Source organism: Lactuca virosa, chromosome 3, assembly GCF_052849685.1.
Source record: "Lactuca virosa cultivar CGN04683 chromosome 3, Lactuca_virosa_CGN04683_v6, whole genome shotgun sequence".
Taxonomy (NCBI): domain Eukaryota; kingdom Viridiplantae; phylum Streptophyta; class Magnoliopsida; order Asterales; family Asteraceae; genus Lactuca; species Lactuca virosa.
Genome location: NC_136428.1, coordinates 24,526,027 through 24,537,404, shown reverse-complemented (window position 1 = coordinate 24,537,404; position 11,378 = coordinate 24,526,027). Strand labels below are relative to the sequence as shown.

The 11,378-nt window shown below is 35.0% G+C and overlaps 1 protein-coding gene across 1 annotated transcript; it reads right to left on the bottom strand.

The window, feature by feature from the left end:
* Positions 1 to 7,176: 7,176 nt before the first annotated feature.
* LOC145165370 (cellulose synthase-like protein G2) lies at positions 7,177 to 10,252 on the bottom strand. Its single transcript, XM_079084100.1, has 6 exons — positions 9,538 to 10,252; positions 9,268 to 9,417; positions 8,963 to 9,088; positions 8,446 to 8,859; positions 8,000 to 8,347; positions 7,177 to 7,904 (listed from the first exon to the last, which is right to left on the bottom strand). Exons 1-6 carry the CDS (start codon positions 10,096 to 10,098, stop codon positions 7,368 to 7,370), a joined length of 2,136 nt encoding a protein of 711 aa, XP_078940226.1. The 5' UTR covers positions 10,099 to 10,252; the 3' UTR covers positions 7,177 to 7,367.
* Between the last annotated feature and the right edge of the window lie 1,126 nt (positions 10,253 to 11,378).

Below are 11,378 nucleotides of genomic sequence, written 5' to 3'. Positions count from 1 at the left end.
GTTGTGAGTTTGGTCCAATTTGATTAAAACTTTTTAAGAATGACGATTTTACCCTTACTTTTTGCTTTTCAATTTTTATTTATTTATTTAAATACATTTTACAATTTTTATAATTAAAAATAAAACAAAAAAAGAAAATACTACCCGTATCCCTACCCCACCCTTCCCCCTCTTAGCCCACTACCAGTTATGATATCACAACCATCGTTAATTACCACCGCCATTGCTACCACCACAGTTGGTCACCAATAACCGCCACTACCACCGCCCCACCGATCACCACCAACACCACAACAAGATAAATTGAAACTCAAGAACTACCACCACCATCTGATAACTTCAAACTTTTTTTTCAGATCTGCAACCATAAATTCAAGAACTACCAGAATTTTAAACCCACAAGAACAATCAGATTTGTGACAAGAAAAATTAGATAGAGTGTGGAATGCATATGATAATTACTGGTAGAGCTCCACTGATCTTCTTCCTATCTGTGGATGTATCTCTCTCTGATCTTCCTCCTCCGAGAAACCCTAGCGGAGCTGCACCTCTTCGCAAAACTCCTAGCGTCTCCAAGGATCTACTGAAACCCTAATCATTGGCGGTGTCGGTGCCCTTCCCATTTTGGCTTTACGTTTGCAGATTTCCAGCTGTAGTGGTGACCCTCCGATCTGAAAATCTTACTTTCGAAACCCTGGTTCGCTGCCCTCCCTGTATTGGCTTCAAGCTTTGGAATCATTCGTCGTCAATGTCTTCGTCTTCCTCGAGGTTTCAGATGGTATCCAGATTTGTTATCAGAAGAAGACGATGATGTTGCCTCCCTCTCAAACGACAAAGACGATGTCGGATTTCCACATTGGAGACTTCCCTTCGCAGCCGCCATCCTTTGTCTTCTCCATTTCCCAGATCTGTTCACTAATCTTCAACGATAAAAGGAGAGAAAGAATAAAAACTCTTTGACTTCGCTAGTTTCTAGCTCTAATCGACGTCTGTCTCTATGCCTCTACGATTGTTTCTCTTCATCTCCCTTCTACCCGCTTCAGGCGGTGGTGGTTGTGCTACCAACGGCAGCCTTGGTGGTGGTGGTGGTTGAGCTCTGATAAATAAACTTGATAAAAACAAAAAGGTAGATAACGAAGGTGGGGTGGGGAGGGGTGTTTAAAATCTTTTTTTATTTATTTTAATAACTAAACTTAATAAAAAAATTGAAAAAAGAAAACACCAAGGGTAAATTTGCCATTTTAGATATTTTCAAAATACTTTGGACCAAACTCGCAACAAAATGAAAACTTTGGACCTCTCGTGCTAGTCCAAACCTTTTTGGATCAAAGTGGCAATTTTGAGCTAACCACAGGGACCGTTTGTGCAGTTTAGTCTAAAATTAAAGAAATAGCTCCTGCATAATAAGGAGTTTATAGAAACTATCCTTATGTTTCACAAAGTTACAATAATGGTCCCTATCAAATAGGAAATGTACATATAAATTTACAGAAAAGGTCCCCGCTAATAGCAAAATAACAAAAATTGTCACTATATTTCACAAAGTTACAAAACAACCCCAACCTAATAGCAAATTACGGACATTGTCCTCATGTATCATAGAAATTACAGAATGTAACAGACCATTACATAAATAGTGTCGGAAATCTTGAGTTAATAAACTCGTCGTATCGTGCAGACCATCCATTAATTTTCTTTTACACATTTACATATCATTCAACACTAATTTTACCTAATGGTTAAGACTATCGTTATATAGAATTAAATTAATAAGCATACTTTAATGATTAAGAACTTTTTAATATAAGCACATACACATTGCTGAAAAATAGATAATAACTTAAAAATGTAATATATTTTTCGATTTTTACATATTTGGTCACTAAGTCTTTTTCGTCTATATTTACCCCCTTCAACTTGTTAAACTGTACACATTCAGTCCTTATGACCAACTACTCCAGGTAAGCCGGTAAAAATGACTTAAAAGGGCAATATATATTTCTCACTTTCTATACATTTAGTACTTAATATTTTTTTGCATATTTAGTCCTTTATATTTTTTTGTTGCAAAATATGTCGTTGTTTTTGTTCACATTCATTACTTATTACTGTTTTTTAGGTTTTTCTCACGTCATCCTACGTGTGACAATCATTAATGGGGTGTTTTGGTTGTTGACACTCATGTCCACCGTGGTCTCGGCTGCTTGGTTTCTTAGGTCTTGTGTTCTGAACGTCGTAATTTCTTCATACGATCTCGGATTTTAACGATCATTATATCCACTTGTTCGTATTTGAGTCTACTACAACTTTCGTTAAGATTACTCTTGTTAAAAAGTAATATATTTTTACTTTACGATTTTATAAGAAAACATTCATAAATACATTCATAAAGAACGCTTGGACATAAAGATCGTAAGTAAAAATATATTACTTTTTATAAAAAAAACGTTTATATCCATGCGTTCTATGTGAATTTATAAATGTTTCTTTATAAAATCGTAAGTAAAAATATATTATTTTTTAATGGAAGTAATCTTAACGAAAGTTGTAGTAGACTAAAATACGAACGTGTGGATATAAAGATTATTAAAACCCAAGATCGTATGAAGAAGTTACGTCATTCAGAACACAAGATATAATCCAAACCACAAGACCTAATCAACCAAGCAGCCCATGTCACGATTGACATAACATCAACAAACCCAAACACCTCGTTAATGATTATCCCACATAGGATGACGTGAGAAAAACCTAAAGAAATCAGTCATAAGTATTGAATGTGTACAAAAACGACAAGGACTTATTCTGCAATAAAAAAAATATTAAGGACTAAATGTGCAAAAAAATATTCAGGACTAAATGTGTACAAAGTGAGAAATATATTACCCTTTTAAGTCATTTTTCCCGGCTTACCTGAAGTAGCAGGTCATAAAGTCTAAATGTGTACAGTTTAACAAGTTGAAGGGGTAAATGTGGACGAAAAAACTCAGTGACCAAATATGTACAAATCAAAAAATATATTACCCTTTTAAGTCATTATCTCGCTGAAAAAACATAAATTACAAGTAAAAGTGATGAATTGACATTTTTCTCCTTATAACACACATTTTACCGATTTCATTGATGAATTTGACGTTGTTGGTGATTTTAGTGTTATCAACATATTTTAGTGTAGTTATTATTAATATTAAGATAGGTTGAGTTCTATTTACTCACCGAGACTAGAGGCGCATTGTGGACATTCAGAATGATAAATGTAAACTCGGTAATACGGGTGTCTAGGGCAGCGCCCCTGGGTACAGGGTTCCAAGGAGAAGCTCCCCTGGCGGGGTTAAAGGGGTTGAGCTCCTGGCGGTGACATGCCTTTCCCGCCACAAGCATGTTGTGACATCATTTGATGTAAGAATCAACTATGTCTTATAACAATCATTTTGACTATTTGTTTTGGTGCCATTTTTGTATGTAACTAACTTGTAACCATCTTCTTCCTTGTATATAAAGAAGATTGATGTTCCAAAAAATGGTTAACACTTTGATACTCGAAATTGATCATTTGCTCTCATTTGTCTCATCAAAAACGCAAAACAGTAAGGTACTTTCTGTGTTTCAGATTTAGAAGTGACCTGACTTCTAAATTTTCATTCTTGGATTATCCCAAATATGATTTCGTGATACCTCAGGCTGTAGGTTCGAAATCACAAATTTTGAAAAGTGATTGCAATCACAATTCTAGAATTATCCAAGTATATATTGATATTCTTAGACCTAAAATCTAACAGATGCATAGTCATTAAATGAGCTAATGAGATGGATATGATAATATATATAATGCTACGTTTACCGTAAAACTTGATATCCATCTCATCAGCTCATTTAACGACTAGGCGTCCAAAGGGCATTTGGCTTAACAATCCCAATGTGTGTTAGAAAAAAAAAAAGATGTCCTCCCGGAAGAGGTTGATTGTTTAAGTCTCATGGAAAATATATAAATTAAGAAGTATGATTAGAGGGCATGTGTGTTTGTTGTTCTAAAAGGAAAAGATTACTAGATTAGGCGTCCAGGTCATCAGTGAAAGCGATAAAACGTGTGTTACCGGAAAAAGGACGGGATGAGCTAATGAGATGAATATATTGGGTTATATAAAATTAGATAGAAAATTTAAAATTGCTTATAAACTTCAAAAATGATGAAGTTGTTGCTAATTTATGTAATTATGTAGTCTTTGTTGGTTGCATTTCATATTCCAAAAAATATACAATGCAACAGAATATCAAGTTTACGGTTGACGTAGCATAATATAACCCAACATATCAATCTCATCAACTCATTTAATGAATAGACGTCCAGGTTAGCAATTAAACTGGTAAAATGTATGTTACAGGGAGAAAATGCCAAACCATCACTTTTACCGGTAATTCATGTTTTGATTAAACAAATTTTAGTTTCTAACACCTCAAATTTCAAGACAAATTTTTCATTTTTAATTCACCAATCATTACTCATAAATTCAAGTTATCACATAAATTATAAGTTGTTATCAAAAAAATATCAGAGTATCCCAAAATCCACAAGATCTCATAAGCCGACAAATGTGTACAATCATGCCTTCGCCTTCCTAGAATCTACAGAAGTACCTGAAACACATTTAAATCAAAACGGTAAGCACGAAGCTTAGTGAGTACCCCAAAATACCACATACACAAATATTAGCCTCTCATGACTAAATCTCGAAAGGAACCCTCTGGTCATGTGTCTCAGTGAAGACCTTCCGGTCTCACGTCTCAATATGGGCCCTCCGGTCATAACTCAATATATACACATAATCATATAACAACATAAGTCACAAAGACAGGATGCATAATAACACATATCACAGTATAAGCAAATAAGACCCTCCGGTCAATAACACAAATAAGACCCTCCGGTCACACATGAATTACCACACAGGTAAGTATAGTGAGAAGACTCACCTCGGATGATGAGCAAATCCTACAACTGCTGCTGCTGCACACCGACCCCTAACACTAAGCCAAACCTACGATTAAACTTAATTAGGATCTAAGACCAAGCCCCCACCCTTAAGTCTAAAGATGGTCCACTAATCCGACCCATAAATAACCCAAGCCCATTGAGTCCACCAAGGCCCAATACCAAATGGGCCCACCAAGGCCCAACCCTAAACTTAAGTCCAAAATGGCAAGCCCAACACAAGGGTCCAAGACATATATATTCCTCTAACAAAAAAAATCCCCAATACAACAAGCCCAAAACAGAGATCCAAACACTTAAGGCCCAAGACGAGATCTAGCCCAAAATGCCCACATCAAGATTACACGGGGCGTACCTCCCTTGGTACGCTCAACGTACACGCAAATCCTGATAACTTAAATCAGTACGCGGGGCGTACTGCACCTTACGCACGGCATACTGCTCTGGTCCAAAAACTCGATTTTCGACTTAACCACTTCAGCCCAAAGCATCCAAACCTCAGGGAAGCTTCATTATAAGCCCCTAGCTGATAAAGTTGGCAACTTTATCAGTTTGCATGTCTCAATGGGACTCAACTTCCAAAAATAACCATTAAGACTCATATTAAGCACCTTAACACATGCATGGATGACTCTTAACCCTAAAGATGCCAACTTTAAGGATCTTGAACCTCAGAAATGCCAAGAGGGGCAACGCAAAGCTCTTGAATTGATAACAACCACTAGATCCCACCCATGAGATCCAAAAGAGGACAATTCTTACATAATCATAGATCTAGAATTCTAAAGAGCAAGTTCAAATCATTATACCTCAAATGAGCTGAGAATGGAGTGGATAATCTGGATCTAAAAGCCTTCCCTTGGACTCCAAACTTGCACCAATCATCTTCTTCAAGAACATGCACCAAAATCCACCCAAAAGCACAAAAATAAGCTCACCACACTCTTGGGAGGGTTAGGGTTTTCGAGAATGGGTCTCAAGGACTTTGGAGGCTGAGAATGAAAGAACCTTGAGCTCATAAAGATGTTTAAATAGTGCTCAAACCCTAAAAATTAGGGTTTGGCGCTCTGCTCATTACGTTGGGCGTACCCCCAGCCTATGTTGGGCGTACTCTCCCCAAGCACATGCCCTCATCCATGCACGCATGGGACTTACTTGCAAACCTTTTTCATAAAGGACTAAATCTGCCAATTATTTCAAATTGCCATAACTTCCTCGTCTTAGGTCCGCTTCCAACGAACCTTATATCCACAAAAAGGTGACGAGAAGCCCCACGCTTCTAACGAAACACCATAGCCTTAAAACTTCCCGAACAAAACCTAAAATCCTTAAAAAACTGAGTCAACGTCTTTACCGATACTCTTGGGCTATAAAGCACAACCCGAACTCTTTTATCACACAACCTACCTTATCCATATCCAAAAAGGGCTTAAACATTTCTCTTTTAAAGCCTCAAAACCTTCTCATACCCGGATTACGGCCCACGAGCCTTAAATCACAGAACGATCCGAAACAGGATGTTACATAGTTTGATACTTATTCGTAAATTAGTGTAAAAGAATAGGACTTTAATGAAGATTTCCTCAACTCATTTAATGATTAAGCGTACATGTCAACGATTAAACTCATAAACCAGGAAAAAATGGTTAAATCGTCACTTTTGCCAGTAATTCATGTTTTTTAATAAACAAATTTTAGTTTGTAAGTTATTCGTAAATTAGAGTGAAATAATAGAACTTTAATATATTTTTTCATTTTTTTGGAAAAAACATATTTTTTAAGGAAAATAATGTTATTTCAAAATAATGGCATCTTTGTAATTAAATTTACTAACATTATTTCTTTATCGTAAACAAAATTAAATATGACAAAAATGAATAAAGTATTGAGTTCTCAGCATGCGGGTTTGAGTCCCTGACATTTTTTAAGCATTTACATATAAATAAACATAAAATGCTAGCTAATGATTAAGACCATCAATGTTAGCTAATGATTAAGACCATCGTTATATTATAATGCTATTTCCTTGTGAAAGCTGTTATTATAAGATAACAACCAATAATACGTACTTTTTTTTTATTAGGTCACTTATTTTTTACTCGTTTTCAATTGGTCTTTAATATTTTTTGGGTTATTATTATACCATTGATGTATATTTCAACTAGATAAATAAAACATCAACCCCGTGACATTCAATATGATATTATTTATTCACTTAGATCTACATATAACATATCGTTGATATTGCGTCCGCTTGACATCCGATATAACATAACTACATGATTATTAGAATACATTCTATTAAAATTAAAAAATAAACGATACATAAAAAACCTAATATTCTTAGTTGTCAATTTATGACAATATATTAAAATGTCTAAAAGAAGGCCAAGTAAATAACCAAAACCACACAAACTGATTTCAAGGTAGTCTTAGGAGGCATCTTTCCTTTGTCACTCCTCAATATCATGCCTTCATATAGTGGCCAACCATTCAACACGGCAAACCCTGTTATAAACAATTGAACAAACAGTTCCTCAAACGTCCCAGCATTGATCAAAACATGCTTAATTCCAATCGAAAACGCGAATAAATTGAGAACTGCTACTATATTCACCGACAAAAGCAATGGAGATTCCACTCCAAATTCAAATACTCCTTCCTCATAACGTTTGCTTATTTCACTGTCTGACACTTTACTTGTTACGTTGAATTCAAATGTCGACATGCCTAGGGAAGTGAGCAACCAATCGACTATTGAAAATGGGTAACTTGAGCATCCTAATATCAACCATATTCTTTGACGATTCCACCATCTTTTGAACGTTGACCCGTTCATTACATAATCAAGAAAATCTTTCGCATATGCTCCAATGAAAAGGAATACATATAAAGGAAACCAAGGGTCTGAAACCTGTACCAACAAATTTATATTTCTTTTAGATTGATAATGAAGATTGTATTTTATACTTACAATAACGTAAAGAATTATGTCTACAAAGTACAAACCTTTGGGAATATTGAGGAAGCGTTTACAAGTGTGAACTGTGGTACAAGGGCATATATGATGACTGGAATAGACCAAAAGGCACGGAAATGGTAGTGCGCATAGCACAATGCTTGAAGAGGATTCATAAACTTGATCCCATATGTCATGGGACTAAACTTGGATAATCCTGTTTGTAGCATACCCATGTACCACCTATTATTTTGAGCTAGAATGTCATTGAGTGCAATCGGCATATTGCCTAGAAATGCAGCTCTCGTTGGGTTGCATGTCACAGACTTCCATCCTAAACATTGCAATCTGAAACTTGTGTATATATCCTCAACCAAAGAACCATATCGAAACCCAATCTGCATTTAATGTAATAACAACAAATTAATTAGTTTAGTATTATATAATAACAAAATGATAAAAAAGTATTTGGGATTAAAGGTCGAGTAAAGTGTACCTCCCGACCCCATTTCGTATTGTCCTCGTAGTTACAACTCGCGACATGGTATGCTAATGTTAAAACATCTTTGGATTGAGTTGGTTCATTCCATATCTGTTGTGATTCTTTAGGGTTTTCTATGAGAACTTTTCTTCTAAAGAAGCCACCAGTGCCCATGAAAAACGTGCCACCCAAACCATCCATTCCTACTGTGCATACCCGTGTCTCAAGCACATGTTCAGCACCATAAGTGTCGTTCTTGTTGATGTTGTGGAAGCGTTGAGGAAATTGAACAAATGCAAGCTTTGGATCAACATTAGGATCCAGGAAATGACATAGCATACGAAGTGGTGTCTTTGGATCGTTTGAGTACATGTCACAATCTAAAGAAAGAAATATAGGTGCATTTGTCATCACACCTGATACCCGGATCTACAAAAATGCATATATAGTGAATGTGTTGATAAATAATTAAAGTCAGTTTTTATTTATGGTAAACTTACACATATAATTGAGATTATATAAATCAGCGTACCAAAGTGTTAAGGGCACCGGCCTTAAAATGGTGTGGTGTGCCACTATTCTTTTCTCGTGAGACATAGAACAAATTGGGCATGTAATGACCCATCACATCTTTATCTACGTTATTTTTTAATAAAATCTGTTAAAAAAAATCAATATCATAAAAATTTTCACCGTTAGCCATCTTGATTTTATATGAATTAATCATTGTGCACTTAAGCTAATTATTTGGATAAATGATTAAATATACATGTCGGGACAAATACTTTAGACTTAAAGTCAAGATTAATGGAAAATTAAGAAGCGTGAACACTAAACCTCGATGACCGCAGGATGATCGTGACGTGTAAATCCAGGGGTCCATTTGCTGAAAGCTTTGATCGTACGATCACAATTCATTTGATCCAGATCGATTGTCCCTCGGTCAATGACCTTCTTAACTGTAGCTTTCATGTTCTTGTACATCTCCTGCACCAAACAAAACATGAAACAAATGAAGCAGTTTGAGTAAATGATGATTCACGGACAACCATTCGTCAATTTCAAAGTTTAAGTTTTTTTGTAATGGCGTAATGCAAAGACATGCACCTGGATTTCACTTGTTTCAGGGAAGAAGGATGGATTGCTTCCGAAGTAAACTTCGGGAGATCTGTCCATTAGATTATACTTTTTGCAATATGGCAACCAATGTCTCGCAAACTTAGCAGCCTCCATGAACGCAAACAGTGTTAGCTGCGACCCTCCGTCGTCCGACAGATATATCGACAGCTTCTCCGACGGGTAGTCATACGCCAACACAGACAACACCGTGTTAACCACCCCAATTGGTGGTTCTTTGAACGGATCAGCCGTGCAAATAAACAAGTCCAGTCCTGGGTACTCGTTTTCCTTCGCCACTTGTGCTAGGTTCTCCTGGAAAACCTGTCGGAACACCGGATTCAGAAAGAAAGCTTGCCATGTCGCCCACAAGAAAGCTAGCATGAGGTCAGCTATGAGTAGGAAAACGGTGGTGAAAGAAGGAGAGTAGATAAGGTTACAACAATGGTGATAAACGAGTGCGAAAATGGCGATTGTGTAAACGAGCGTGTAAATTCGATAAAACCATCTTGTGGGTGATGGTTTGCTTGTATGAAGTGGAGCTTTTAGCATCGTGTTTCACTGTTTTGTGTGTTGCAGGAGTTTTGGTGAATGAGCTTGCTTCTCAATGAGTCATGGTTTTAATTTTAACAGGTTATATGTGGTTATCAGTTCCCACTTCCCAATGAAAGGTTTTAAATCCCGTAATCACTAATCAGTAACAAGCCGGGATTACAAGCTCACTTATAAATTTTAGAGTAATTACAAAAATGGTCCCTATTGGTCCTAACTTTTTGTTTTTAAATTTTTATTTTTAAATGAAAAATAATGTATAGTTTTATACAATATCTAGTAGGTATATGGTCCACTTTTGAAAATAACAATTTAAGATTTTGCTGGTCGGGCTCTCCAGCCATGTAAATCTATTTTTTAAATTGAATTTTAGTGATTATATTAATAAAAGTTATGTATCATTGTATTTGTTGGTTGATAATTAACTAATTTTAATATATAACGTGAAATTAAAACATATTATATATTATATATATATTATATATTATATATGACCAAATTCATAAAGTAGGAAACTAGCATAAAAATAAACACAAAAATGTAAATAAACTGAAATTTATATCGACACACATAAATATAAGTAAGATTTTTGTTTTTTTAAAGATAACGAACATAAATTCAAAAAATTAAAAACGTAATATATGTCACGTGACTCATACTTATAAAACATACATAAAAATAAGCACGATAAAGTAATTTTTTGAAGTCAAAACACAGACAGACTCAAATTTATAACGACATGTACATAAAAAAACAAATAAGTTTTTTTTAAAATAAATTAACAAACGAAAGTTCTAAATTTTGTCGAAATGTTGAACACCTCGAATTTATACCGACATACACATAAAAACAAACACGTAAAAAACTAGTTTATGTTTGAGTTAACGAACAAAAGTTATTATGAAAAATTAGATTATGTATACTAACGGGGATAAACATGAAAGTTTATAAAATGAAGGAGGTGAAAGTAATATTTTTCTAAAGTTGAAAGTGGAGGGGGTGAAAGTGAAATGTTAAAAAGTAGAGGGGGAAAATATCATTTTACAAAGTATTTTAAAATATAACTACGGTACCGTTGTATTTTTTGGTAGATAAATATATAAGTTTGGTACCACTAACTAACTTCAATATATACCGTGGAATGAAAACGTGTTATATTTGACAAATCCATGCATGGAAACATACATAAAAATAAGCACAAAAACATAAAGAAACTGAAATTTATACCGACACATATATAAATATAAGTAAACCAATTTTTTTTTTAAAGTTAGCGAACA

Bases quoted from the DNA above. Each gene is read 5' to 3' on its own strand.
- LOC145165370 (XM_079084100.1), bottom strand. From the start codon at position 10,098: ATGCTAAAAGCTCCACTTCATACAAGCAAACCATCACCCACAAGATGG. The intron at 9,089-9,267 runs GTTTAGTGTTCA...TTTTTTTAACAG, and splicing joins ATCATCCTGCGGTCATCGAG to ATTTTATTAAAAAATAACGT. The intron at 8,860-8,962 runs GTACGCTGATTT...GCATTTTTGTAG, and splicing joins CCGGTGCCCTTAACACTTTG to ATCCGGGTATCAGGTGTGAT.